The 25,872-nt window shown below is 37.6% G+C and overlaps 1 protein-coding gene across 1 annotated transcript in view; it reads right to left on the reverse strand.

Moving 5' to 3' along the window:
- The window catches only part of TTLL5 (tubulin tyrosine ligase like 5), a 226,136-nt gene that overhangs the window by 163,781 nt on the left and 36,483 nt on the right, over positions 1 to 25,872 (reverse strand). Inside the window, exons 10-17 of the mRNA XM_023537039.1 lie at positions 24,642 to 24,743; positions 22,785 to 22,876; positions 21,898 to 22,005; positions 11,657 to 11,738; positions 10,016 to 10,077; positions 8,783 to 8,877; positions 6,552 to 6,593; positions 3,923 to 4,038 (exon numbers count right to left, since the gene is read on the reverse strand). Coding sequence (XP_023392807.1) covers positions 3,923 to 4,038; positions 6,552 to 6,593; positions 8,783 to 8,877; positions 10,016 to 10,077; positions 11,657 to 11,738; positions 21,898 to 22,005; positions 22,785 to 22,876; positions 24,642 to 24,743 — 699 coding nt within the window. The remainder of the gene's footprint in view (positions 1 to 3,922; positions 4,039 to 6,551; positions 6,594 to 8,782; positions 8,878 to 10,015; positions 10,078 to 11,656; positions 11,739 to 21,897; positions 22,006 to 22,784; positions 22,877 to 24,641; positions 24,744 to 25,872) is intronic.

The raw sequence follows: 25,872 nt of genomic DNA on the forward strand, positions 1-25,872 counted from the left end.
TAAGGATGTTTTAGAACATGAGGGGGAAAATACTGAGATGTCATCAATGACATAAAAGAGCTATGATGAAAAGACTACAACTTGAGAAATACCATGGCTGCTGGACTTCAAGAGACCTGAGTCAAGGATGACTGCCCTGGGCACTCCGCGGAGGCAAACAAACGTGCGGCGCTCATCGCGGGCCCCCAAAGATGACCTGGGCTATGTCCCCTCCTGAATGATGATCAGGAAAGTCATCTGGGATCAAAAGTTTTAAGTGACTTTGATGTTCTGTGAGCGGAGAAATATAACAAGCGAAGTCAGATGGTATGAAGCATGAGAATACACCATAACGAAATAGATAAAGTGACTGGTAAAATAAGACAAATATGCCAAGTAGAAAGAATAAGAAATAATTCAAGAAATGTCGGTACAAGTTGACTTTCTAAATTCCTAGGAGTAACTTTAACCAGAGAGAAGAAGCTCACCGTCAGGAGCTATTACTGTATCTATTTTTCTCTTTGTGTAGACTTATCTCCTTGAGTAGAATGTAATTTAAACGAAAGACATTTTGGTAACTAGCTTTTGACTTTTTTTGGCAATACTCATTATGGACAGGAATATCTATGTCCCCTCAAATTCACATACTGAAACCTTAACTTCCAATGTGATGGTATTTGGAGCTTTTGGGAGGTAATTAGGGTTAGAGGAGGTCAGGACGGTGAGATACTGGTCCTTAAAAGAAGAGACACCAGAGAACTTGTACTCACTCTCTCTGCCCAAGCACACAAAAGGAAGTCATGTGACCATACAAAGAGATGGTGGCGACCTATAAGCCAAAAGAAGAAGCCCCAGAATGAAATTGGCCTTGCTGGCACCTTGATCTTGGACTTCTCAGCCTCTAGAACTGTGAGAAATAAATTTCTGTGGTTAAGTCACACACACAGTCTATGGTATTTTGTTACGGCAGCCCAAGGTGATTAATACATCCCTGTATAAAAATAACCATTTACCTTTGGACACAAGGGAGACCAATATATATTAATCTTCAAAGCTAGCATGGGAGTTATAAAAAATAGATTTTCTGGTAGGCAACTCCATGATGAGATACCTACATAAAGAAAAACCATGAAATCAGCAGATAAAAGCAACATGTGAAGATGGGGACTTTATCTGTTTAGCTTTGCCTGTGGTGTCTTCAGCATCCAGAATAGTACTTGGGAAGGAGTCGGAGATCAAAAGATATTTGTTGAAAAAAATTAATGAATGAATGAATGTGCTGACACACAGAGCAATCTCGGTTAGAATAAAACTTTGCAGATTTTGGGGATAAATTTTAACTCACTTCCAATCTCTGGGAATATGCTGAACAGTACATGAGATGAAAGGGGAATCGAAGGTAAAGTTTAAAGAGTTAGAAAGGGAATCAATATAATCATTAAAAAACATCTTCAAAGTGTGAATGCTTATTTAGAGTACAATTTGGAAAAACAGAATATTAATGAATGCTTTGAGGACTTTTCTCATATTGTTTGCTAAAAATATTCATCTACTTTACATGTAACAACAGCATGACTCTGATCAAAAGCCACTGGCAGTAACTCCTCCAAAGTCAAGTTGCCTCATCACCTTGCACCATTAAAAAGTACCTTAAAGTTCTCTGAAATTATGTAAGAAGAGAATACAAAGTAAGCATACATCTAAATGATGTAATAAAGATTAAGCATTTTAGAATAGAATGAATGTAATTTAAAAGTGTTGGGAAAGGGGATAGGTTAAGTAAATATGGCAAAATCTTGATAGTTGTTGAAGATGGGTGATAAATATATGGGGGATCCATTGTATTTTCTCTTTTTGAGTATTTCTGAAATTTTTCACAATTAGGAATTAAAATCTTGAATTTTGAGAAAAGAGTATTGACAAATTAAATCTATATTTAAAGGTTAATAATAAAAATATTTTAAGAAATAGTTATTACCTATTAGAATAGTTTTAAGAAACACATAGACATCTTTATAAGAATATGCATCAAACCACTATTGAATAACATCTAATGAGCACCTCCAATTTTTGTTCCAAAAAAATTTTTTGCTGTTTTTCATCTTTTTGGTCTTGTTCATTTTGGTTTTTTTATTATTGTTTTTTTTCTTTTTATGTTTTCTTATTTGTTGTTCATTTGTCTTTTTATATTTTTATCTGATTTTTTTTTTTTTTTGATTTTCTAAGACTCCATTTTAATATTTGTGGAACAGCTTCATGATGGAATAATGCTCCTGGCTTCTAGAGATTGGGAATATAATGATGCTGCAACTTCACTAATCTAAACCTGCTCCTGTGAACAATGAATTAGCCTTCTAATTCAAAAACTCTTAACCTTCTCTGCCAGTCACTTTCAAAGAGTCGTCTTCCATACACATTCACAACCATTGTTTTGTTACAGTCCACAACTATAACTCTATTGACTGTGTGCATTTTTGTGGGCTGTTTGGGTTGGACATGTAGGAACTCAGGCAGGTGCTCTTGGCTGGGGCATTTGGGAGGTTTGACAAAGGAATGGACTGAGGGGTAATGGTGCTTGTTAGGTAAATGCCCAGCTGTTAACTCCCATAAAGCTGATGGTTTTACTCTTTTGTTGCCACAAATAACACCAGGGTGCAAAGAAAATGTCAATGCTACTCCAAGAGAAAAAAATGTGGCTAAAAATTTAATCTCTTTATTTCCATTTAAACTATTAAAAAGGCTAAGAGGGAGAGAGATGTGAAAAGGCATAGGTACTGAAGTCTAGGTATCACAAATGCCTCTAAAATGCGCCAGGTTTCCTGTGTCTTTGGGGATATACTTGGAGATTAAAAGCAAATTAAAAAGAAAAAGGAATCAGACCAATTGGAAAGGCCATCAGGACGGTCAAAAACAAGAGCAAAATAATCCAAACGCAAGCCATTCTGTGGTTTGGATTTTGCGCATATCGACTCAGCTATGTTCTCTTGGTGGTAGATAGAATAAATCCAAATTCCAGTGGATTGACTGAATGCACTAAGGAAATAAAGGACCTCTGAACTTAAACAGAACCATTGCCTCTGGCAAGATGACACATGATTTAAACTACTGGGTAGTTTGAACTGCCAAATAACTGTCTAGGTAAGAATTCTGTCATGCAAATTGCAATTGAAGATGTTAAATTATCATTAGGACAACTTAAGATTCATAAATATACCCAGAGAAGAAACTTTTACACATCTAACTTTTACTGCTAGGGAAGAAGTGACTGAATGAAAATTATTGAGACAAGGAACCACCACCTGCCCCTACTCAAAGTGGTAAGAAACAGATGTTGAATCAGAAAAATGACTCTCAGCCTAAAGAAAGCTAGCAAGTATCGGTAATAAGAAGAACCGGACAAAACATAGAATATGAAAACAGGTGAGGTATTCTAAAAGATATCATAATTGAGGGACAAAAATAAAATCTGTTTGACAGAGAACACATGCGAAGAATGAAAATGTCCCTATGCAGTTTTACAAAGTGTGGAATTCTGTGTTAAAAACAAATGAACTAGAAATAGTTTAATTTATATGCGATGTGTCTTGCCATCTAGAAAATGAAAGGTAAAATCAAGTTTAAAAAGTGAAATGAATTAATGCTATCAAATTAAAGAAAACAAAAAGGACCAACTATGAATAAATCTGAGTGGAAACAGACAAAAAATAGCTAATAGAGAAGGTTTATATGTAATGATAACCAGAAGTATACTTTGAAATTGGGGGGTGAGAAGTAAGTAAGCCTGTGTTACAATAAAAAAAAGAGATATGCAACATCTGGAAATTTAGAATACATGTAAGTCAGCAGGTCTGAGAGACATGCATCTTGTTATTAAGGGAACTGGCTTTAAAAACAACAACAACAAAAAACTTACCAAAACCACTTACAATTATGTTTGAAAAATCATGAAGAACTGAGGAGGTACCAGAGGATTAGAAAAAAACAAATGAGGTACCAATCTTCAAAAATGTAAGCAGTGTGCTCCTGGTGATTACCGCCTGGTAAGTCTAACTTGAATCCCTAGTAAAATAATGGAACAAATATTAAAAGAAAAAAATCCATAAACATTTAGAGTTTAATGGGCTCATGAAGTATAGTAGTATGGAGACTGCTTTATTTATGTTAAAACATGCTTTAAATTTTTGATTTTTAGGACAAAATTACCAAAAAAAGGGAATATAGCAACTATATTTAATGTCTTTCTTTGGATTTTACAGAAGCATTTGTGAAAATTTCATAAAATTTTTATTCAAAATTATATTTCCAATTAGGGCTTAATGTCATGATATAATGAGTGAAATACACCAACAAAAACTGCAAACAGTTAAAAAGTGTAATGGAGGATAAGATAAATAGCAGTGATCAAGTTAGAAAGTGATTTCCAGAATGGGTATTAAGCATCATTTGGAATCTCATTAATGTCTTAGAGAATGGGTAAATAAATAATAAAATAATTTATTAGCATTTGTTGATGACAGCAAATGTGAAAAATATGACTACAGATAAATGAATATCAAAATAACATCAGATAATGGCTATCAAAAGGGTAGAAGAAAAATCAACAGGATTCAAAAGTGTGAAGGGGACTAAATCTTCTGAGGGTAAACTATGTGTCTAGGGCTATCCTAAATATTTAACCCGTCTTTTATCATTTCTTTCTCACTATAACTCCATGTATGTGTTATTCTTCTCATTTGACAGATGGGAGAAGTCAACCTCAGAAACTTAATGGAACTTGTCCAAGTCTAACAGTTAGTTATTGGCAGAGCAAATTTGAACTCAGGTCTACCTGACTCTAAAGTCCAGATTCTTTCCACAAAACCATGCCACCTGCCTCAGAACACTGAAAAGTAATTTCTGGTGAGTGGAAACTTTGAACCATAGTATTTATAGGGAAGGAAGAAATGTAGAAAGAGATAATGATTTATAAAGGAATAGTCAGACAACAGGCAAAGAACTGTGACTTTACAATCTGACAGCAACAGAAAAAGAAAACTTCACATAATCTAAATGTCCAGAAAAGAGAATTTCCTTTCTTTTCTTTTTTCACTTAGCTCTGATGAAATGAGTGTGGAGTTGTGAGTGCTTCCTTCACAGAAAAGACTGACAAAGTAAAACACTGCAAAGAACAATAAGAGACAAAGAATTCAACATGTATAAAGTTGGCTGAATAAAACTGGAAGGCTTTGTGTCACATTAGCAGTGTTCATATACATGACTACTAGAGAGAGGCCTTGCTTATCTAGGCTATTGCAACTGACGGCAATTCTAGCGATGGAGCTAGATGTACTAGAGTTAAATAAAATAGGTAGAGGGAAATTAAGATTAGAATTATAAATCAAAGACACTTCTTCGGAGGCAAATTCAGAAGGCTATGACAGTACATTTAATGTTCTCCTTAAGTAGATTAGTTTGGAGATATTTAGAATGTAAGCTCTTTGAGTCAACAGCCTTGGATTTTGGGAGGGAGGGAGACAGGGAGGATATTTGTTTGCCACACGAGCAACTAGCACACTTAGGTACTTGCTAAATATAAAACACTATATTACAGAGTTTTGAATTCTACCCACTAACTCATATTATAGAACCACATTAACCAGTTACCAAATACTAGACGAGACAACTAGTAAGTCTTTTTTTTCATTACTTGAATTCCTATAAACCATGTAAATCACTTTGTCAAAAAAGGCAGCTAAGAAAGTTATAATTCAAGGTTTTGAGCTTATCAGAAACTGCACCAGAGAGTACAAATGCCAAAATAAATATACTGGAGCTTTTTAATAAGCAACTAATAGTCACAAGTGACACACTTATGAATGAAACACCTGCATCCCTCATATCAAAGCATCATATACCAGGAGCAGTACCCCCACTGCTACCCCATTACTTCAAAAAGATGTTTTAAAAATCAGCATGGAAGAAAGTGACAGCTAATCTCTAATACTGCTAACAAGAACAGTAAGAGGGCAAATGCTGATCATTAAGAGACAGAGATAAAATATTTTGTCTTTATTTTAAAGGTAGCTTCTGAGACATTAATTATGGCAGTTTCTAAGATTCAGAAAACTGCAAATCATCACATATAACAAATGTCATCCGTTGAGAAACCCAAATACCACCTAATACCCGATGTGAAAACGTTTCCAATATCAAGCTACTGACAACAGTGTGTTTCATAAGGTGTGTGAAAAAAAGAAAGGTTATTTGTGAACTGTATTTCCTTTCTGGAATATTTTGGTCAAAGTGATAGATATGCCTCGAAACCCTGTTCATCATTTAAATTCAACTGCCTCCATCACAGCATAATCACTATCAGGAAAAGAGGATTCATAAGTTCTTGCAACCACTAGTGTTAGATTCTATATTTGAAAAGATCTCTGTGCATTCATTTTCATGTATTCTATTTTATGTTATTAAACTGTTCAAAGCAGGTACATAAAATACAGACTGTGAAATAGTAAAGCTAAAAGGCTTTCCATCTGAGGAATGGAAATAAAAATTTGAATGAAGTCTCCAAATGATCCAGAACTTACCTGTTTGGTGTTTGATGACTGAAATTGTGCAGATACTGGACGCTATAAAAGACAGAAAAATGGAATAAAGCCTTATCTTCTCCTAACATGTCTGCATTTTCCATGATATATGATATAAAAAAGGAAAAGAAGATCTCCATGCAGAAATCAAAGCAAGAGACCTACACCTTGTGCTTGGAAGATTAGAGCATTTATTATTTTTCGCACGGCTTCTTCCTATAGTATATCTATCCACATTTCATCTTCTCACCACTGAGGGCGCAATCCTCCTGTGATGTACTGAAGTTAACTACTCCCTCAGATAAATGTGTTTCACATAGTATGCAAAACTAACCTACAGTTTCTTTAGCCTCTAATAAATGTCCAATGGGCCAATGGATGAGGTCACACCATTACCTAACAGGTAGCTAAACAAATGGTGATAGATTCTCTAAGATTTGCAAATAGTCACCAGTAAAAGCTAACAGGCAAGCTAAGCAAAGAGATAAATTCATCCAAGATTGACACAGAGCTAACCTTAGATTAAAACTCAGCAGAAATTCTGTTAAAGCTGCACAGAAACATTCACAATCCTTTCTATACAATCCCGTGGCTCTTGCCACAGATACTGGAGGAAACAATTTGCAAAGGAATGTGATCTCCTAAATTCAGTTTTCTTAGTATACCTAGGTTAATTCTAACTTATTTATTTTTTAATTTTAATTTACTAAAAATTACGAAAACACTGATCTGTGATGATGTAGTGATCAAGTACAGACCTGTTGCCTGATTTTACTTCTAATCCAAAATAAAACCTCTTAAGATACAGTACACCCTGTTCTACATCACAATACCATCTAGAGCAGGAGCTCACAGCTAGGCAGCCCACAGACTGAATCTAGTGCAAAGACATTATGTTTGGTCTACAAAGTATTTTCTTAATTGAACTAGTTGCTAATACTTTAGAACATGATTTCTGATTTCTCTTGACAGCAGGAAAACCTGACAACACTTGGCCCACACTCATACATGGCACTGATCAGCTAGAGCACATTGGTAAAATCGCTGCGCCTTTTTTTAGGAGGTATGAACTCTCCAGTTTCCTGCAGTCACATCACTCTTAGCTGTATTACACCTGATTCTCTTTCCTCATTTATATTGTTTGCCTGCAGCCCCTACAGGCATTTGAGTTTGCAAACTCTGTTCTAATGAAGTTATCTGAGTAAGTAATATTATATGAGCTCGGCATACAGAAATAGCACCACTCTAAATGAGACCAGCAAGCAAAAAGAAGAGGAAGAGGAGTGGGAAAAGGAAGGAAGAAAGGGATTAGTGGAGGAAGACGAGAAAGGAAAAGGGGAGGGACGGGAAGAAGAAGCTGTTTCTGCCTTCAAAGAGCTTACAATCCAGCAAAGGAGTAATGGAAAATCTAAAAGCAACAAATCGATGAATGCAAAACAATACAGCAGAGAACACATAAATCATAATGAAATGAAAAATAAAGGTCACGACAGAGTGAGATAAATTTAATAAGAAACAATCTTCAAACTTCTGAGCAGGCAAGATAATCGATCCAGATGGGAGGAGAGGAAGAAGGCAAAGAAACAGAAGCAGAAACTAGACAGGTCTAGTCAGGCAGAGACTGATTAGATGGTGAATGAGTACACAGAATGATTAGCTGATTGGTTTAACTGGAACAAAAATGCAGAGTACACAAAGACTGGAGCAATGCTTGATCAAAGAATGTTTCAGACATGTACAGATTTCGGTAGGCATTTTATCTCATTTAACCTCTATCAACACCTCACCACCGAGGGCCCTTTTGAAGAGAATCTCTTGTAGAGAAGATATTTTAATTGAGCATCTTCTTTATGGAGCTAGTCTGATGATGAAAAAAAATGTGACAGAGTAATGACTAGGAATCTGTAGGCTCCCTCTCTGTGCCTTGTTTATAAGCATAGTGATTTGAAAAAAAGGGTGATCTTTTTTAAAAGAGTAAGAAAAAAGGAAAGATAATGGAAAAAGCCGAAAGAAAAGAAAAAAAACAAAAAGCAGAGAATAAGTTTGTTTAAAAGCATTGAAAGCATAAGCTATTAGCCACAGCTGATAATAATTGCCCCCTGTCCAGAATGATCCCCAAATTCTCCTGCTCTACGTGACCTCATATCCACAGAGCTTCAGCTCACTTATTTACATTGGCTGCCACTTTCCAGTAAGCCTCCTTTGGGTTCTCTGCTGTTGAATTTGCTTACCTGAGGTTTCTGGAAAGGGTTTCGCCTGGAAGACTCAAAGTTGGGATAAATTGCCCGGGTTGATGCCCGCTGGGCAGGATCTTGGCACACAAATCCTGAATGGGGAATGGGAAACATTAAAACCTGCCATTTTCTAAGAAACTAGCAGGTTTAGTTGCACCTTTTCTTTAGATGTACCAACTCAGTTTTACTGTCATAAATATTATAGAGCTCCATCTTCAAGAGGATTAAACATGACTCTCCCATACACACATACCACCTTGAACTTCAGACCAGGATAACTGGAGAGAATGCGAAAGGAAAATATGCAGATAAATCAATCTCCCTTGTTGGGGAGCTGAAATGTGATTCTGATGAAAAAGAGATGTAGAGTTTTGATGAACTTCAGAGCAAAGGTGCAAACCACCATTTAAAAACACACAGCTGTTAATAAAAACAAATGATTTTAAAGTGGCTTCCTGGATAGTAACTGGAAAATAATGTTGTTTTTACCGGGAAAATCCAGAAGCAAGTGAGGAGTCTTGTCCTGTTACAGGATCCGCTTCTGGATTTGCCAAAGGTGGTCTACTGGCAACTTTCAAAATGAGCTTTGTAGCTTATCTATGATTTAAGAGATTAGGTTTGGGCTAATTTCACTTACATTCTAAAAAGAAGCAGATGCCCACCCAATAAGAATAGCTAACTTTTATAGCATATGCCGGTACAGGAAGCACTCGTTCATTTCGAATATATTTTATTATGTCTTTTTAGAGTACTTTTTAACAGCAGATCCGCAACATACCCACCTGACTGCCCATCTTCATTTCAAAGTTTTGGCTTATATACTCAAAAAGGGATGTCTTCCTTGAGCTGCTTCAGTTATAACTACTACAGAAGATCATGTTGACACCAGCAGAGACTGTCTAGCAGAAACACAGCCAGTCTTCTTCAGTGGGTTTCACTATTCCAGCTCAGAGAAAAATATACTTTCTCCAGATCTTTGCTTAACTCTCTTCCTCGGCTCATAATTCCTGTGCCCAGGAATTAGGTCTCAGCCCTAGTTGTGGTTCAACCTCAGGACAGGATGGAGCCAGGGGGAGTAGAAACTCATAAACACTTCCCTGAAAATATAATTTTTTAGTACAAAACATCCAGCATGGCTTAGGAACTGCCAATTGGCAACACCTATAGAGCCTGACAAAATGGATGCTCTGGATAACTTTTATGCGAGTTTCAGAAAAAACTACTACTCACCTACAACAGTGAACATATCTGAAATCATACTGGCTTTAATCTTTAGGTCCAGAGGTGCATCACTAACAGAACAGAGAAAGAAAAGAGCAATCGATAATTTTATAGGTTAACGGAACAGCTGCCCCTAACGGGCCCCAATGTAGCAAAGCTTCCAAATGTCGATGAGCAGCAACACATAAAGCACATCAAATCTGTGGAAAAAGAAATCTGGGCAAAAATACTAGAAATAAAAAGCCCGGTATTAAACTCATCCTCTGTAAGGCAGGCCCAGCACCAAGGCACCGATTCCCTGACATGCAATCTTTTTATTCCAGAAGGTCTTGTGTAATTCAATTTTGCACAAGTCAAGAATACTGCTTCATTATCACTGTGGATTTTAGAGGTTCAGACTTTTAACATGCTATTTTATGTGTGCCCATCATTCAAATTATTTTTTACTGCTGTAATAGTCAAATTGCATTCACATGCAAGAGAAGAAACTTTGCCCTTCTTTGTACTTTTTTCAAACCTTCGTTTCTGTTCTAAATCAATCTGCTTAAGCTTACAGGTTTGCAAATAAGGGCCAAAAAAAAAAAAAAAAAAAATACAAGTTATACCGAAATATCACCAGATGATGCAGCAGGAACCCACATGGAAACAAACACCACAGACTGAAAGCTGGAGGCCTCCCTGGAGCGGTAACTGCCATGCTGGCTGTGGCGTTGAGGTGTTTCTCCGTGAACCAGATGACTCTGGCTGCTGGACCCAACACTTCATTCTGGGGATTTCTAACATTATATAACCTACCATGCTAGGCAATCTGCAAAAAGGTGACTGAACAAAAGTGGAGCACAACATCCGAAGCGTCTGTAATATCTAGCTCCACACCTCACGACTGGAATGAAGCCAAACTCCCAACCCGTGAAGTAGTCAATCTGCCTTTATTTGATTACTTGGCATTTTGCCAATACTTCTCATCCTTAAAAGAGCAGCAGCTGGGTGGTCTCTGGAATAAATCCCTATGGTTCTCTAGCTGTTTAGAGAAGCATATAGTTAATAGAAACTCTGGCTGTAGCTGCAGATATAAGCAGAATATTCTCTAGTACAGAAAAATATATTTCTTTCCTTCTTCTGAATAGGTTTTTAAATTTTGTTTTAATTGTTTGAAGTTTTTAGACTCTAATCATGGATGGATACCAGGACATGGATAGGGCAAAAGGACCAGCTAATACCTACACTACCCTAGGCCTACCTCTATATATTTATAGTACATGTGGACTTGAGTCCGTATAAACTTTTCATAATAAAGGAAATATAATACCTCATATATTTCTTTAGTCTTATCAAAACACCTACAAAGTTACCAAAAAAAAGAGGGAGAGAGAGAATTATGGATGAAAATGAATGCAAGAAGCATCCTTAAAAGCTTGTAAGACAGTAAACACAGAGTGCAAATTGACTAGTGAGACAGGGATCCGTGGTCGTCACGTGGGCTTTGACCACATACCACAAATCCCCCAGATGTAGGAATTCTAGTTAACTTTACCTAATGACTAGGGAAAAAATCTCCTAGTGCCAAGAGAAATGACAGAAAAAAAAAGGTGTTCCAGTGCTACTCACTGGAGGTTTGTCTTTTTCCAGCAGACAGAACAGACTACTTACCAGGCCAAAGAAGGAGAGAGATTCACTTCCAACAACCACGGCTTCAGAGAAGAATCTATGAGCACGTCAAAGCCATAGAGTTCTAGAAATACAACATAACACAATACACAAGATCATTTTTCCGTGTCACAACCAAACAGAGATCGGGAAGATTCAATCCAATCAACTCCCATCAGAGGCCTAGAAACTTGCTGAGGTATAAGTAATAAGTGAAAGTAAAAGCAGAGAGTCTTTCAAGTTCAAGAGAAATGAATCAAGCTCTAGAGATAAGAAAACAACAAAATTCCACTGTTTTCATCATCTATTCCATTGACATTCCTGAGTTCTACACTGAAAGTGTCCAGACTCTAGAGGTTAGCAAGCACGATTTTGCTGTGCTTATGGGTAAGGAAAAAAAAATGCTGGGAAAAAGAATATAAGTGCATCCAATCTCAATGCTACTTTGGGCTTGTTCTGGATTGTCCCCCATCACTTCCCCATTGCACTCTGAAAAGAGGAAAATCTATTGAAGGCATCTCTCTAGGATCCTTCGATCGCATTTTCTTAAACCAAGATCTTGCTTTTGCAACCTAGGTCAAGAAGACATCTAAGTATAAAATATATTTATTCTGTCCCACTTCCTATGGTTTCAAGTTCCCTTTGAAGACAGAAAATAAAATACACTGGCCCCAAACAGAAAGACAGAAGAAAGTGGAGAGAGCCAGTGGCAGCAGAGCAGGACTGTGACAAGCCACCTTGCACCACTAATATTATTTAAGCCTTCTTGTACCTCTGGGAGGGAGCCCGAGATCAAATTTCCATGGCTTCTGGATTCTTTACTAACTCTCTCCCCTAAGACCCCAACTGTTACAAAGAGCAAAGCAGGAACCATCTGCAGGCTTTCCTCCCAGAATGCAGAGATAAGAGGCTAACTTTGGAACCCAAGCTGGCAACCTTTACTCTCATTATTATATTATTAATGAGACGCTCTCCACAGTCCTCCTTGATACACATATATTAAATATACCAGACTTTCAGAAGTCCCATTCATTCCCAAACATCCCCCTCTGTGTCCCTCAAATAAACTGTTTATACCTTCTTTCCAGAAAAAAAGACTAGCTTCCTTACAGTTCAATCTGAGGTCACAGGCCACAACTCACACCCACAGGACACAACCAGATATTTTCAAGAAATTCATTTTGAAACAAATTTCTTCACTGCAAGAAAAATTTTCCCATTTCTCAATCCTCTTAAAAACATAGAAAACTAAATGTAGGCTTCTAAAAAGATGGTACCAAAGACTCTCTTCTAGAATATAGGAAATCGGATGTGATACCAAGAATCCCAGAATGGGACTCTAGAAACCCGAATCTTCCTCCTCGTGACGCAACCATTTATTCCCTGTGGAACATAGGAAAATCATGTCTCTCTCCGATATTCTTTAGCATCCTTTGGTTTCTCTTATGCCCTCTATTAGTCACCATTTGCCAATATCTGTATGCTCAGTAAACCTATATCCAGAATTCTTATTTATGCAATATGGATTCAGGTAGACATTCATATTCAGATTCTCTCTTGTGTTTCCATAAGTGAGTTGGCTTCCATAGTACTTATTCAGGATTCCATTTAATTTGCAAAAATAATCAAACACTATAAGAGTCTGAGTTGAGATTCGCCTTCATGTAACTACACAAAGATCACATATTATCTATACTGTAAAATGCAGAGAAAGCTCCTTTGCCTATTTTCATGAGGTAACAAATCTATAGCTGCTATGGTACATTCTTCTGAATATTTTACCTGACCTTCAGTCATCCTACAGACTATTCCCCCCCTTTAATCTGAGAAAAATCTTTTGTGATGTGGCTCTAAATAAGGCATTCGAACGGAAAGACCTAATTACAAAATCTATAAGTCCATGTTAATATCACACAAGCGAGAGAAAATTTAGTGTGAATTTTAGTCAAGAAAAATAACAGTTATCTTCAGTTTTTAAAAGTTGAAGCACAGGATTCAACTGTTTCATAAAAGTGGTAATATGACTAATAATAGTAGGAGGAACAGAGTGAGAACAATGACGGATGCATATATTGATCAGATTTGCAGAATGAGCCACAAATGAAGACAAACTGAAATCAGAATAACAATCAATGAGACTCTTATGTAAACACCTCACATTAAGCAGCCAACACATTTACTTAACTATTTCGCAAATTAAGAGGCAAATTCCAAGAATCCCTGCTGAGAAGCTGAGAAACAACATTCAGGGAAGTAAGAAAAAAAATGACCCAGAGAAAACATTCTTTACAGTAACGACTTAATTTGTACTCAGGTGAATAAAACCCATTCGTGCTAACCAATCTCATAACCAGTTTTGAGTCTATGTCTGTACGTGCATCAGGCTTGGATCTACTATCATTGAAGAGTGGAGTAAGTATGTGATAGCACTGTAACGTAGTGCAAAGCCCAGCTCACCTCAGAGGCTGGAACTGGGGGACAGAAATGGGGTGGAAAGATAGCATTTGTTTCAGGTTTATCTCTTAAAATAACAACTTAACTTAAGAAAAATAATTTGGGTCCTTGGCAGGCTGTTAGAGTCCTTATAACACTTTTAACTTACGATTGGTCTTTTCTGTGGACGGTAAAGGTGTTAAAAGTTGAGAAGTATGTTGTGCTGAAAATATCAAAGTTCCTCACCTTTTAATGTTGTGTGTTTTAGCAACTGCGTCCAGAATTTCAAAAATTCAGTATCCAGGATGAGTGCTACTAGTAGTGTTCCTGTCATGAAAGGCAAGCAAGGCTTTTCTAGTTCTCAGAGCTACTTTCTGTGTTCCCCTCTGCCGTCTTCATCATGACAGAAGAGCAAGTATTTTCAAAGAACTGTTGCTATCACCTTCATCAACGTTTCCTCAGGAAATTTTTCCTTGGTGAGACATATTTCCTTCAGCCCCCAGCCAAATCAAAACAAACTTGACAATTATACTAGTGAATGGTAAGAAGCTTGACTCCACTTCTTCCAGTACATTATTAGCACTCTTGTCTCTCTACTTCTTTAATGCAGCTTCTTAAAAAGCAATCTATATTTAATGGCCTTAACTTTCTTTGTGCCTATTCACCCACCAACCCGTAAGAATTTCTTCTGTTCCCACTCTAAAAATGGACTGTTCTCACTATGATCACCAGAGACCACCTTACTGCTAAGCCCAAGCATCTGAAACTGTCAACCACCCCTTACTTATTGGAACTTTCTTCTCCCTTGGTTCCAGGACACTGCTCTCTGCTGATTCTCCTCTTTCCTCTCCTTCTTTCATGCCTTCTCTTCTGCCCAGCTATTCACTGGTAGATTTGCTCAGGCTGGCATCCTCAGGTCTTTTTCCTTCTCAATTCTACTTCTCTTCTTGGGTGATCACATGTATTCTCACGGCTGCAATTAATATTATGATGATGACATTCAAATTTGTATCTTTAGTCAAGTGTCTCCTGGACACCAAATTCATAATTCCAACTGCCTTCTAGACAACTTCACAAGGATATCCCACGGATACTTAACACTCAACCAAACACAACTCATCTTTCCCCAAAACCTGTTTGGCTTCCCATTATTCTTCATCTTGGAAAATCCACCAGCCTCCAAAACTGGAAGCACTCTCTTCACCACCTCCCAAATCCAACATATTACCAGATCTCTTCTCTCTGTTTCTCTTTAATCTAGCCTGCTATAGTCCCTTTTGAGGTATAATTTACATAAAATGAAATGGACAGATCTGAAGTATACAATTTGATGAGTCTTGATAAGTGGACACATCCATGTAACCCACACTCCTGTTATCAATCCACACAGAACACTTCTATCACCCCAGAAAGATCCCTCACATTCCTTCCTGGTAAAGACCCTGCTCTCCTGTCATACCCTCAATTGCTATTCTTATTTCTTCTACCATAGATCAGTTTTGTCTATTATAAAATTTTGAGTCTGGCTTCTTTCCTTTAGCATGTTTGTGAGGTTCATCCATCTATCATTGTTTCTGCTTTTAAGATAAGTTTGTTGACGTATATTTACATAAAATGAAATCACCTTTCTAAGTTGTAGTTTGATGAGTTTTAACAAATGTATACAGTTGTTTAACCACCACCATAATCAAAATATAGAACAATTCTATCACGAACTTTCCTTTGTGCCTCTTGTAGTCAATCCTCACTCCCTATCCATCAGCAATCACTGATTTGATTTGTCTTTTCCAGAAAGTCAAATAAATGGAATCATACAGTAATTAGCCTTTCAAGAGTGGCTTCTTTCACTTGGCATTGTGCTTTTGAGATTTCATCTAAGTTATTATATGTATCAGTAGCATAGTTTATTCCTTTTATTACTGAGTAGTATTACATTTTATGGATATAGCACAATTTATTTATCCATTCAACAGTTGACAGACATTTGTGTTGCATGCAATTTTGGCAATTGTGAATAAAGCTGATATAAACATCTGTGTACAGGTCGGTGTGTGAACATATAGTTTCATTTTTCTTGAGTAAATACCTATAAGTGGGATTGCTGGTCCGCATGGTAAGTATGTATCATCACTGCATACTTTTTATCTCCCAAATCATTTCCCTAACACCAATCTTTCCCCACAATAGTCCATTCTCCACATGGTCATTAAGATTACCTTTCTAAGACTTAAATTTAATAGAGATAGGCAGTAAATTGGCCCAGGAATAGACACTGATGTCAGGTTGGTTCCTGAAGAAATTTAAATTGGTCACTTCTAATAATGTTGAACAGTTTTCCATTTGTTGTAATTCTATCATACCAAGCTGTGGGTCAAATCATGATGAAATTAAAGAAAACAGAGTTGTCCCATTGTTTTTCTGCTCTAAAAACCCCAGTGGCTGTCTGTTGTCTGTAGGATGAACTTAAACATGTCAAGCTTTTACAATTGAGCCCCAATATACTTCCATAACCTTATCTCCTGCCTCCCCATCCTAGGGAGGCTATATAGTCACAGAGAACTTTCCATTTCAAAAAATACTGCATCCTATCATGAAACTGTTCTTTGCATGCCATATTCCTTCTGCTAGGCATGGCTTTCCCTGGCTCCTCTAGGCATAGCTGATAACTCTTGTGTCTTCCAAGAGTACTTGAGTCACTCTACTACTTGTACTGTCATTTATCATTTCATGTCTGCTCCTCCCCACCACTCAACGGCAGGGGCCATGTCCCATTCGTTATATACCAAACAGCCTGTACCATGAAAAACACAGAAGAAGCAATCAAGAAAAACAACAAAAAAAAAAAAAAAAAAGGAAAGAAAACAATTTTTAAATGAAAAACTGTACAATTTTTGAGAATGACAAAATAATTTCCAGCTACTCCCCCAAAATAATCCTGATCACAACTTACTATATTCATAATAAAGCCACCAATCATAAAGAAAATGAGACATCCTTATTAAGATTTTGACATACTAAGGAAAAACTTGATAAAATATGGTCTAAGGAGGGAAAAAGGAGAAAATAATAATGCATCCAAAGGCCTAAGAGATTACTAAACATGTCACACCATTAATTTTGAAATCGACTCACTAACCCTCCCCAAAAATAAAGTCCCAGTGAAGCTGTAATCCCTTAGGCAGTGGAAAGTGCTGACATTAGCCAATACTTGCTGTCAGTCAAGTGCTATTGTATAAAGAAAATTCTTTTCACTTTGGCTTTGGATTTGAGTTGAAAACCTAAAGAGGAAGTCTTTATCTGGGGTCCAGAAGGAGAACTGGGAAAAAAGCAGATCAAGGTTCGACAGGAAAATGAACTAAATAAAAGAAAAAGCCCAGAGCCAATTTGTTAACTAGTCCAATAAATCAATATAGTATCTGGCTACCATATGTAAAGGTAGATTTGAAAGAAGTATCTAGGACTAGGTACTGTCGATTACAGCATATGTAAAGGTAGATTTGAAAGGAGTATCTAAGACTAGGCACTGTTGATTACAGCAGAAAGAGTGCCCTTTTTCTAGCAGATAACATCTGCTAGAAAAGATGTTATCATTTTTCCTGAGATCTAGTTACAGGAGAGCAGAAGAATCCAGGATATGGCATATGCCAAAAGTGGCCGGACACATCAGAACTCGTCTCTTTATGTAGGCTGGAGAAACAGCCAGAGACCTACCTCTCAAACTTGGCTTTGCCATTTATTAACTGTATGACCTGGGACAAATCATTAACTTCTCTGACTCTTCTGTCCTTGTCTATTAAACATGAGTAATAAATGCAGTAAATAACCAATGAAGAGTGTTTGACAAACAGTAGGTACTTTCTACTAAGTCCTTTCTACAGTAAACTTCCCTTCCCTCTAAACAGGAACATGGGATACATCAAAGAAATACTATCTCAAAAAGTGAACTACTGTTGACTTTCATTATTGTTTTGTTGATCAAGTAGTTTACATTATTGGAGAATGTATACTGCAAGCTTTCATTCCTTTAACAAATATTTACGGACATTTCCCCTTTAAGAATGTCAGCTTACTCTGTGAAATGGTCTAGAACAATGGCAATAAAAGGCCAAACCAGCATTCATTCATCAATGAGAGGTGTATTAAGCATGGTTTGTCCTGAGCAAAGATGTCACTGGTCTCTGACCTAAACAAAGCCAGTCTCATTGATTTTACAAGTGACATGACAACTGGTTCATATGATCCCAGGCTGAAGAGGAACAGGGTCATAGCCTGTCACTTCAGCCATCTTCACACACATAGATAAAACCACTGTCAGCAGCAGCATCTTTAAAGGACAGCTAACATCCTGTTGTTTTTGGCTAGAGTTTTTTTCGAACTGGTCAAAAAAGCTGTTCTCATAGCCAGTTCTTTCACAATGCCAATTTCCTAAGCATATTTAAAGGAGTGCTGCTTAAGCATATATTTCACGTGGTATCACATTTTCACAATCTTGAAGGTAGTAAAAATTAGATTGTCAAAAATCTGTTTTATTGGGAGAAATATCAAAAATTCTAGAAATTCCCGTGATCAAGATGATATGAGTGCCAAAAGCCATCTTCTGACCGCTTTTTTTCAAGCTGAGTCTTTTTCATCTGAGTTCTCTCACTCACTAACTCTGGAACGTGAAGCAAGAGTCTCAATTTCTCAGGATCTCAATTTCTTTATACAGACTAATTATTCTCTGAGTTCCTTTCCAGACATACGGATCTATGAAAAAACATTAAATGGCTAAGTTTCAGGTAGTTTGGAAAGGTTCCTAAGTCTATATTTAAATGCTAATAATACAATGCAGATATATGTATATATCATCCTATGTAAAATCTGCTTTGAGAGGAACAAACTCATAATCTACACCTTGCACACAGCAGAAACTAAACAAAAAGTTAAATGCATAAGTAAATGAATGGGCATACGAAGGTACCTGGAAACACAGTTGGATGTTACAGGTGGTAGGGTAGGAAAGAAATAGGACAGGGACAATTAGAGAGTAATGGATGCTTCTGGCAAGGATCCATAATGAGAAAGGGCAGAAACAGCAACCAAAGAATATGGTGAACCCCATCACTGGACTGTTGGCTTCCTATAAAAGCACCAATGCTCTGTTCAAGCCAAATTCTTCTGGGAAGCTCTCAATTCCTGTTTACTCTAAAACAAATGAAAAAGAAAAGGAAAGAAAAAAAAAACCAGCTTATTCCTTGTAACTTAAACCCCAGGGGAGGTTAGGAATCAGTGGGAGGCAAAGAGATTCACACAAATATATACACGTTTACAAAATCATATCTGATGGGGGGAGGTTAATGAAGCACATAAAATCCCAGGGCTGAAAGGAAGTGGAATTAGAACCACAAAAGCCAGGAAGACAGTCAACAACTTAAAAAACTCCAGATGCACTCAGTTTATTAAAACTGAACACAAGTAGGGAGGGGGAAAGGAGACCCATGGCTGATGACATGGACTTAGGGGTAGTTCACTGGATCAGAGAAAGTCACTGCTTATTTCACATTAGAACTCCGATTGCCATTAAGTTTTAGAAATTCTCAAGCATCTGAAAGGCAATCAAAGAATGAAACAAAATAGAAAAGGAAACATTCAGAAAAGCTTGTGATGATTTCCAGAACAAAGATTTTCACATCAAGAAATTTACCCTCTCATGAGAGCCTAGTAGATGTGGAAAAGAAACTTTTATTTATTTTTTTAACCTAATAAGGTTTTTGAAGTTGGAGTTATGTTCCCCAAGTCCCCTCCTCAAACAGTTTACAATAATTCTAAAAGCTCTAGGCCCTACCAAACCAGATCTATTGTGAAGCCTGTCAGGCCACCAAAAGGCAATTCAAACGAGTACTAATTAATCACTCAACAAACATTTCTTGAACATCTTCTAAGAACAAAAACTGCTGCTATGCACCAGAAGGGCAGAAACGAGGGAGACACTGTTTCTGTCATCAAGGAGCTTCCAGTCCAGAGCACAGACAGACACATAAATGTATACCAGACGACATGCAGGTACCACTGCAGCTTATGAACGGAGTGCTGGGGGTGGGGAGGCTCGCTGACTGGAAGACTTAGGAAAAACTTTGCCAAAGAAATGACACTGGACTTTGTCTTGAAAGATGTCAGTAATCTGTTAGGTAAAGTAACATAGGAAAGGTATTTCAGATGCAGGATAAAGCAGGTACAAAAGCAAAGGATTAGGAAAGAACCTGGAAGGTCCAGGGAGATGGTGAAAGGTTTGATTTGGCAGAAATAGGGTGACAGGGGAAGGGGAGACAGTGACTACTAAGAATTCACAAAGGTAAGCTCAGAGACTACCGGGGAAGTGTATGTGTAATATAGCTGAAGAGCAGAACTTATACAGAGGCACAAAGGCATGGAGTGCTCCGTGGTGTAGTTGGATTATAAGGTGTAAGAGGGGAAATAGAATTCTAGAAAATTCTATTCAGAAATTCTATTCTAGTCAGCTGAGGTCAGATCCCCAGAAGCCTGAAGTTATATCAAGTTTCTATTTAGTACTTAAGCCTAAGGAGCCATTTAAGGGTTTTAGAAGACATGAACATACTTGTATTTAAAAAAGATCACCACCTCTTCTTTTCCTATATAATTTTAGATCCTGGTTTATCTACCATCTTCTATTCAGAGTCTCAACACTTCCTTTTGTTTAGTGCCCCTCAAGACTGTTAGGATAATCCATTGAAGAGATCAAAAATTATAAAGTCTAATTATAAAAATAACAAAAAAAATTTATTGAGTATAAATTATGGGCCAGACATTGTGCCAGGAGCTTTGCATACATCATCTCGCTTGATCTTCATGGTACTTTTAGGAAGTAGGTGCCATTATTACTGCCATTTTACAATTGAGGAAACAGAATTAGAGCAACTTGCTGACAATCAGAACTCTAGTCAGGGCTACAAATGGGTCTCAGACTAAGTAAGTATGTCAGGCTCTAAACCCCATGTTCCTTGCTTTCCTGTTACCCTGCCTCCTAAGCAAGCAATGACTCTTCGATCCTTACTACTATATTACTTTAATTATCCTCCCATCAATGACTCTAGTGTTTCTTACTAACAAAGTGTAATGCCTGCTGAAAGCCTATTTGACTTTACGGACACTTGTCCTGGCAATCGCTAAAGAGTTCACATCCACATGAAAGCAAATGTAGGCAGGCACACTCAGGGCTCCAATCACAGCCAGTAGGTCACTAGGCAACAGGCTTCCTGGTCTAATAGCTGTAAACTGTGCCTTACTCCTCTGAGCAATCAAGGAGTTAGAGGTGACAGAGAAGGGGAGGAGGGGAGGAAGAGGAAGAAAAGAAAGAAGAAGGGAGAGGGAAGAACCCACTGGAGAGAAGACTAAAACAAAAAGGAGGAGTCATCGGAAAACGGGAGAGAGCACATACTGGTACCAGCCAGAGCTTCCTGGAATGGTTCCCAGTCTGGCTGCCAAAGAGCTCTGGAATATATTTGTTAGAGCTGGATTCCTGTATAGTCCGTTGCAGACTTTTTCTGATTGCACTCTGACAAAGAGACCCACACTTTAGTTCCAATCCCTGTTTCCCACCCAGAAAGAAAGTTAGTTCTCAGGGAACCTCCAACTAAGCTCACCACTGGCCTCATAGTAGGATTTTTATATGCTATGTAAGCTTGGAAAGAAAGAAAAGTCCACCACATACCTCTCACTCCTGTAGAATCACTAAGCCTCTCTACCCCAGGATCCCATCCCAACTTCCCAAGCCCCTTTTCACAAAGCACATTAAGCTTCTTAAGTCTCCTTACCAAAACAACTGCTGCGATGAGGAACGAAGGTTTTACAGGCGGTAGCAATAGCCAGTTCAGCAGAGATTATAGTCTTAATAATCAAGTCTTCTACATGGGCCATCAGTGCTACAAAAAAAAAAAAGAAGAAGAAGAAAGAGGAAGAAATACTATAGTGCATGCATTAGAAGGTCTGGATTCCAGAACACGATATAATATAAAAGATTGTGTGCTCATTCAAAAAAGTCTCTCCATGACAGTCTTGTGAATGGGTGCTCCACAAGAAGGCATATCTGTGAATAGGGCAACACGATCAAGAATGTGGGTGCTGGAAGATGTACTTTAGTGACCTCCTATGGCAAAAGACACAGAATAGAAAAGGAATCTTACTCCTCTTCTCATGCTTTTCCCATCACCGTTCTCTTTGTGGACTGAGAAAGGTCCTTTGGCACACTGTTTCCCATTCTGCTCAAGGCTCAGCAATGGTGTCCATTTTGATTCCAAGCCCTGTACTCAAACTTGACACTGCCCATTCTCCAATTTAGCAACATGAATGGAAAATTAACTTAGAAAAATCTGAACTCGGGGCCAGTATGGAGACAGACAATTTATTATATAAAAAGCTGATAGTATTTCAGTTAGCAGTTCAACATTCATGAAAATAAATTCACTAAAGATTAAAGAGAAAATGTATGCCTTTCAAACTAGAAACAAGAAAAGGGATTTCAAGGATCATGGAAAGCCTTTTCTCCATCTTGTAAAGGGCAGGAAAAATTCACACCAAAACGGTGATCCCATTAGATGTCTTAGCTATACTATTCCAATGAGAGAGAATGACTCCTGGTGAGAGACAATGGTAAAGTTACACAAACAAGACAAGTCAAAATGAAAAAAGGCCTGGTACTCACCAGTTGTATCTCTGCCTTCTTGTTTCAGATACCTAAGCATAGCACTCATGCTCCATTTGTTCCCATAATCTTCCACTTCTGGATCATCACAACTAAAACAAATTAATGGATCGAGATCATATATGCAACAAGGCCTGGCTATAGAAACAAGATTTTTCACAAATAGTTTTCTTACTCTTTTAAATCTTTAGAGAAACAGTCCCTTTACTGATTTCCACCTCACCCACTTTTTCTTGGTCTTTTTTGTCATATGTCCCTTTGTACCAATTTTTTCTAATGAAATGGAAATGCATATAGCCTGCCTTATTGAATGGTGTAGGGGAGAAGATTCCTTAACCAATTATGTATCATGAAAGAAATATGGGAAAGAATATAAACAAATTTAAGAATGGTCACAATATATTAATAAATTGAAATGTTTGGAGTACAAACCTAGCCTTTGAGATAAATGCCACATGAGCCCACAAAACAATCTCTGATGCCACTTTCAGACCAAAACTGAGTGCGGATGGGCTAGTGAGCTAACCTAGTATAGCATTTTAATGAGCTAACCAAGCACAGAATTGTTTTAGCATCTGAAGCAAGTTCCCTCCTCTCTGGTGGTAGACACAGCTTTTTCAAAAACCATTTGATATATTGCTGAAGGGAGAACACGCTAGAGCGGCAATAAAAGTAGTGAAGTATGCCATCACTATAGCTGCAAAGCGGCGAATGGGGTAGACTCCCATGCCTGTCGGAAGGCTCTTACAACCGGATGCTTGTGTTTTGCAGCTGCCCCCTAATTCCCTACCATCACCCATCACTTGCTTCTTTGCTCATCTTCTAAAGTGAAGGATGTCTCCAACCAATTCCTAACACTGGTCACAGGGACACTTGGTGAAATCTATGTAGCTTCAGCAACTTTGCCATCACTTCCAGATTCCTTTTTTTTCTTTCCTTGGACATTCTACGCACCTATTTTTAGTCTGAGTAGAAAGTAACTGTTTGGGTTTCTTTTTTATTTTTCCACTTTCTGGCAAAATTATCAGAATGAAAGAAAACAGAGCAGAAAGAATATTTCCACACAGCTGGGCTCGTACTCCCTTCCACTGAATCCTTTTCTGAGATGGCCTCATTTCTTTCTTTATTTAATTTATCCTAAGTAAACCGCCCCCCCTACACATAGAAGTATTTATGTTAGAAAATCTTAGGAAATACATAAAAGCTCAGAGGAGAAAACAGAAATCACCCACTCATAATCCCATCCACTATAGTTAAGAACTGTTAACATTTTAGTATATATCCTTCTAGTTTTCTTCCCCTGCCCTAGCAAAATTAAACGGATTTAGTTATCTTACACAGTCGAAAAAGAAAATAATTGAGTGTAGTGTTTGATAACCTGCTGTTTCCACCTGACAATGTACACCGATGAACATTCTTGCCTCTGATCTTGTGTGCACATCCTTCATTATTTCTTAAGGTTAAATTCCTAGAAATGGAATTGCTGGATCAAAGGGTACAAATATTTTTGAAGCTTTTCATACATTTTGCCAAGTGCTGAAATGACCTCATTTCTTGACTTTTAAAAAGTCGCATATGCCTATTAAATTCCCACCCCTAAGTCAAGTGAGGGAAGACAATGAAGAAGATGAAACATGGGAAGGTACAATGCGGTAGAGAAAGGTGACGCTGTAACTGCACAAGCAATGGTGAAGCGGCAGCAGAGATATGCCTCAAAGCTATGTTAAATGACTGCGAGAGCTCTTCACAAAGTTACGGAGAGAGAAACATAAAGTTTTCCTCCAGTGCAACTTTTGACTGCTGTAACACCCAAATCTGACACTGGCTGCTGGTTCCTGCTGCAGGTGCAGCCAGTACCTGACATAATCTCCACTCTTCTTATTCACGCTGTAGTTTGTCAAGTGCATGAACTGGTTCCGAATGTTCTTGGCTCCTTGATCATATCGCACAGTTGCAAACCTGAGAGAAAGGACACAGGTTAAATGCCAGGAACAGGGTTTAAAGGAAATACAGGCTAGAACTCAGGATCAATGAGATATTAATAAAAGGAAGGTGACATCATTAACAAATACTGAGTGCCAACTCCCATGGGAAGTAGTTCATATATAATGTCATGTTTAATTCAACCCTTAAAGCAATTCTCTGAAGTAGGTAATATTAAATCTAATTTTTAAAAATAGGTTACAAAACTAAAACATAACCTAGAAAGATTAAGTAACTTGCCCCAAATCACACTGACTCAAAAACCCATGTTTTTAACCACAAGATGCTGCTTCTCTTATACAGAACCTTAGATCGATAGAAAGGATAAAAGTAAAGTTATTCACAACCCAGGAAACTGTATGTAGGATGCTGTGAATGATGAGGCATTAGCTGGTCAAGAAACCTACTGAAGGCCTATACAGTGACTGGTACTACAGCATTTTATGAAAAATATTAAGCAAAAGGAAAAAAAAAGGATAGCATAACAATATACAGACTTAGAACTCACATCTATAGAAATAACAGAACTGATGTATAAAGTCTATTTTGAGGAAATAACAATGGCAGCATTAACAGCAGACAAAACCTAGGTCTTCAGAACTGCATGAATATGAGCTCAGTGCAGGAGACTAATTCCTGAATCTGGAATGAAGGCAAAAGACAGAGATTAAACATGGAGCCCACTGAAAACAAGGCAGCAATTTGATATCCTGGACTATTGTCAAAAGAAGACCAAAATATAAAATATACGTGCCTCTGAAGGAAATAACCAGGGAAAGAGAAAACTTTCCAGAGATGCTCAACATCAACAAAAGGACACTCGAGTCGAATGGTTATGGTAAATATCAACCCCTGTTTACATACCATTATAACCATATCACCCTTCACTAAAGTGGTTTTCCCAAGAGGCACATTCAAGTGTGTGAAAAAAAGTCCTGGAAGTCCACAAGTTTATTTTCATATGATTTACAAATTATTTACATATGCTCACTCAGACTATGAAGTCAACATGAATTTTTACCACATTAAAGGGCAGCATTTAAAATTTTTTCTCTTCTCTATTTCTTCTCACCCACCCATCTACCATTTCCACTCACTCATTATT

This window comes from Pteropus vampyrus, unplaced genomic scaffold, assembly GCF_000151845.1.
Source record: "Pteropus vampyrus isolate Shadow unplaced genomic scaffold, Pvam_2.0 Scaffold177, whole genome shotgun sequence".
Taxonomy (NCBI): domain Eukaryota; kingdom Metazoa; phylum Chordata; class Mammalia; order Chiroptera; family Pteropodidae; genus Pteropus; species Pteropus vampyrus.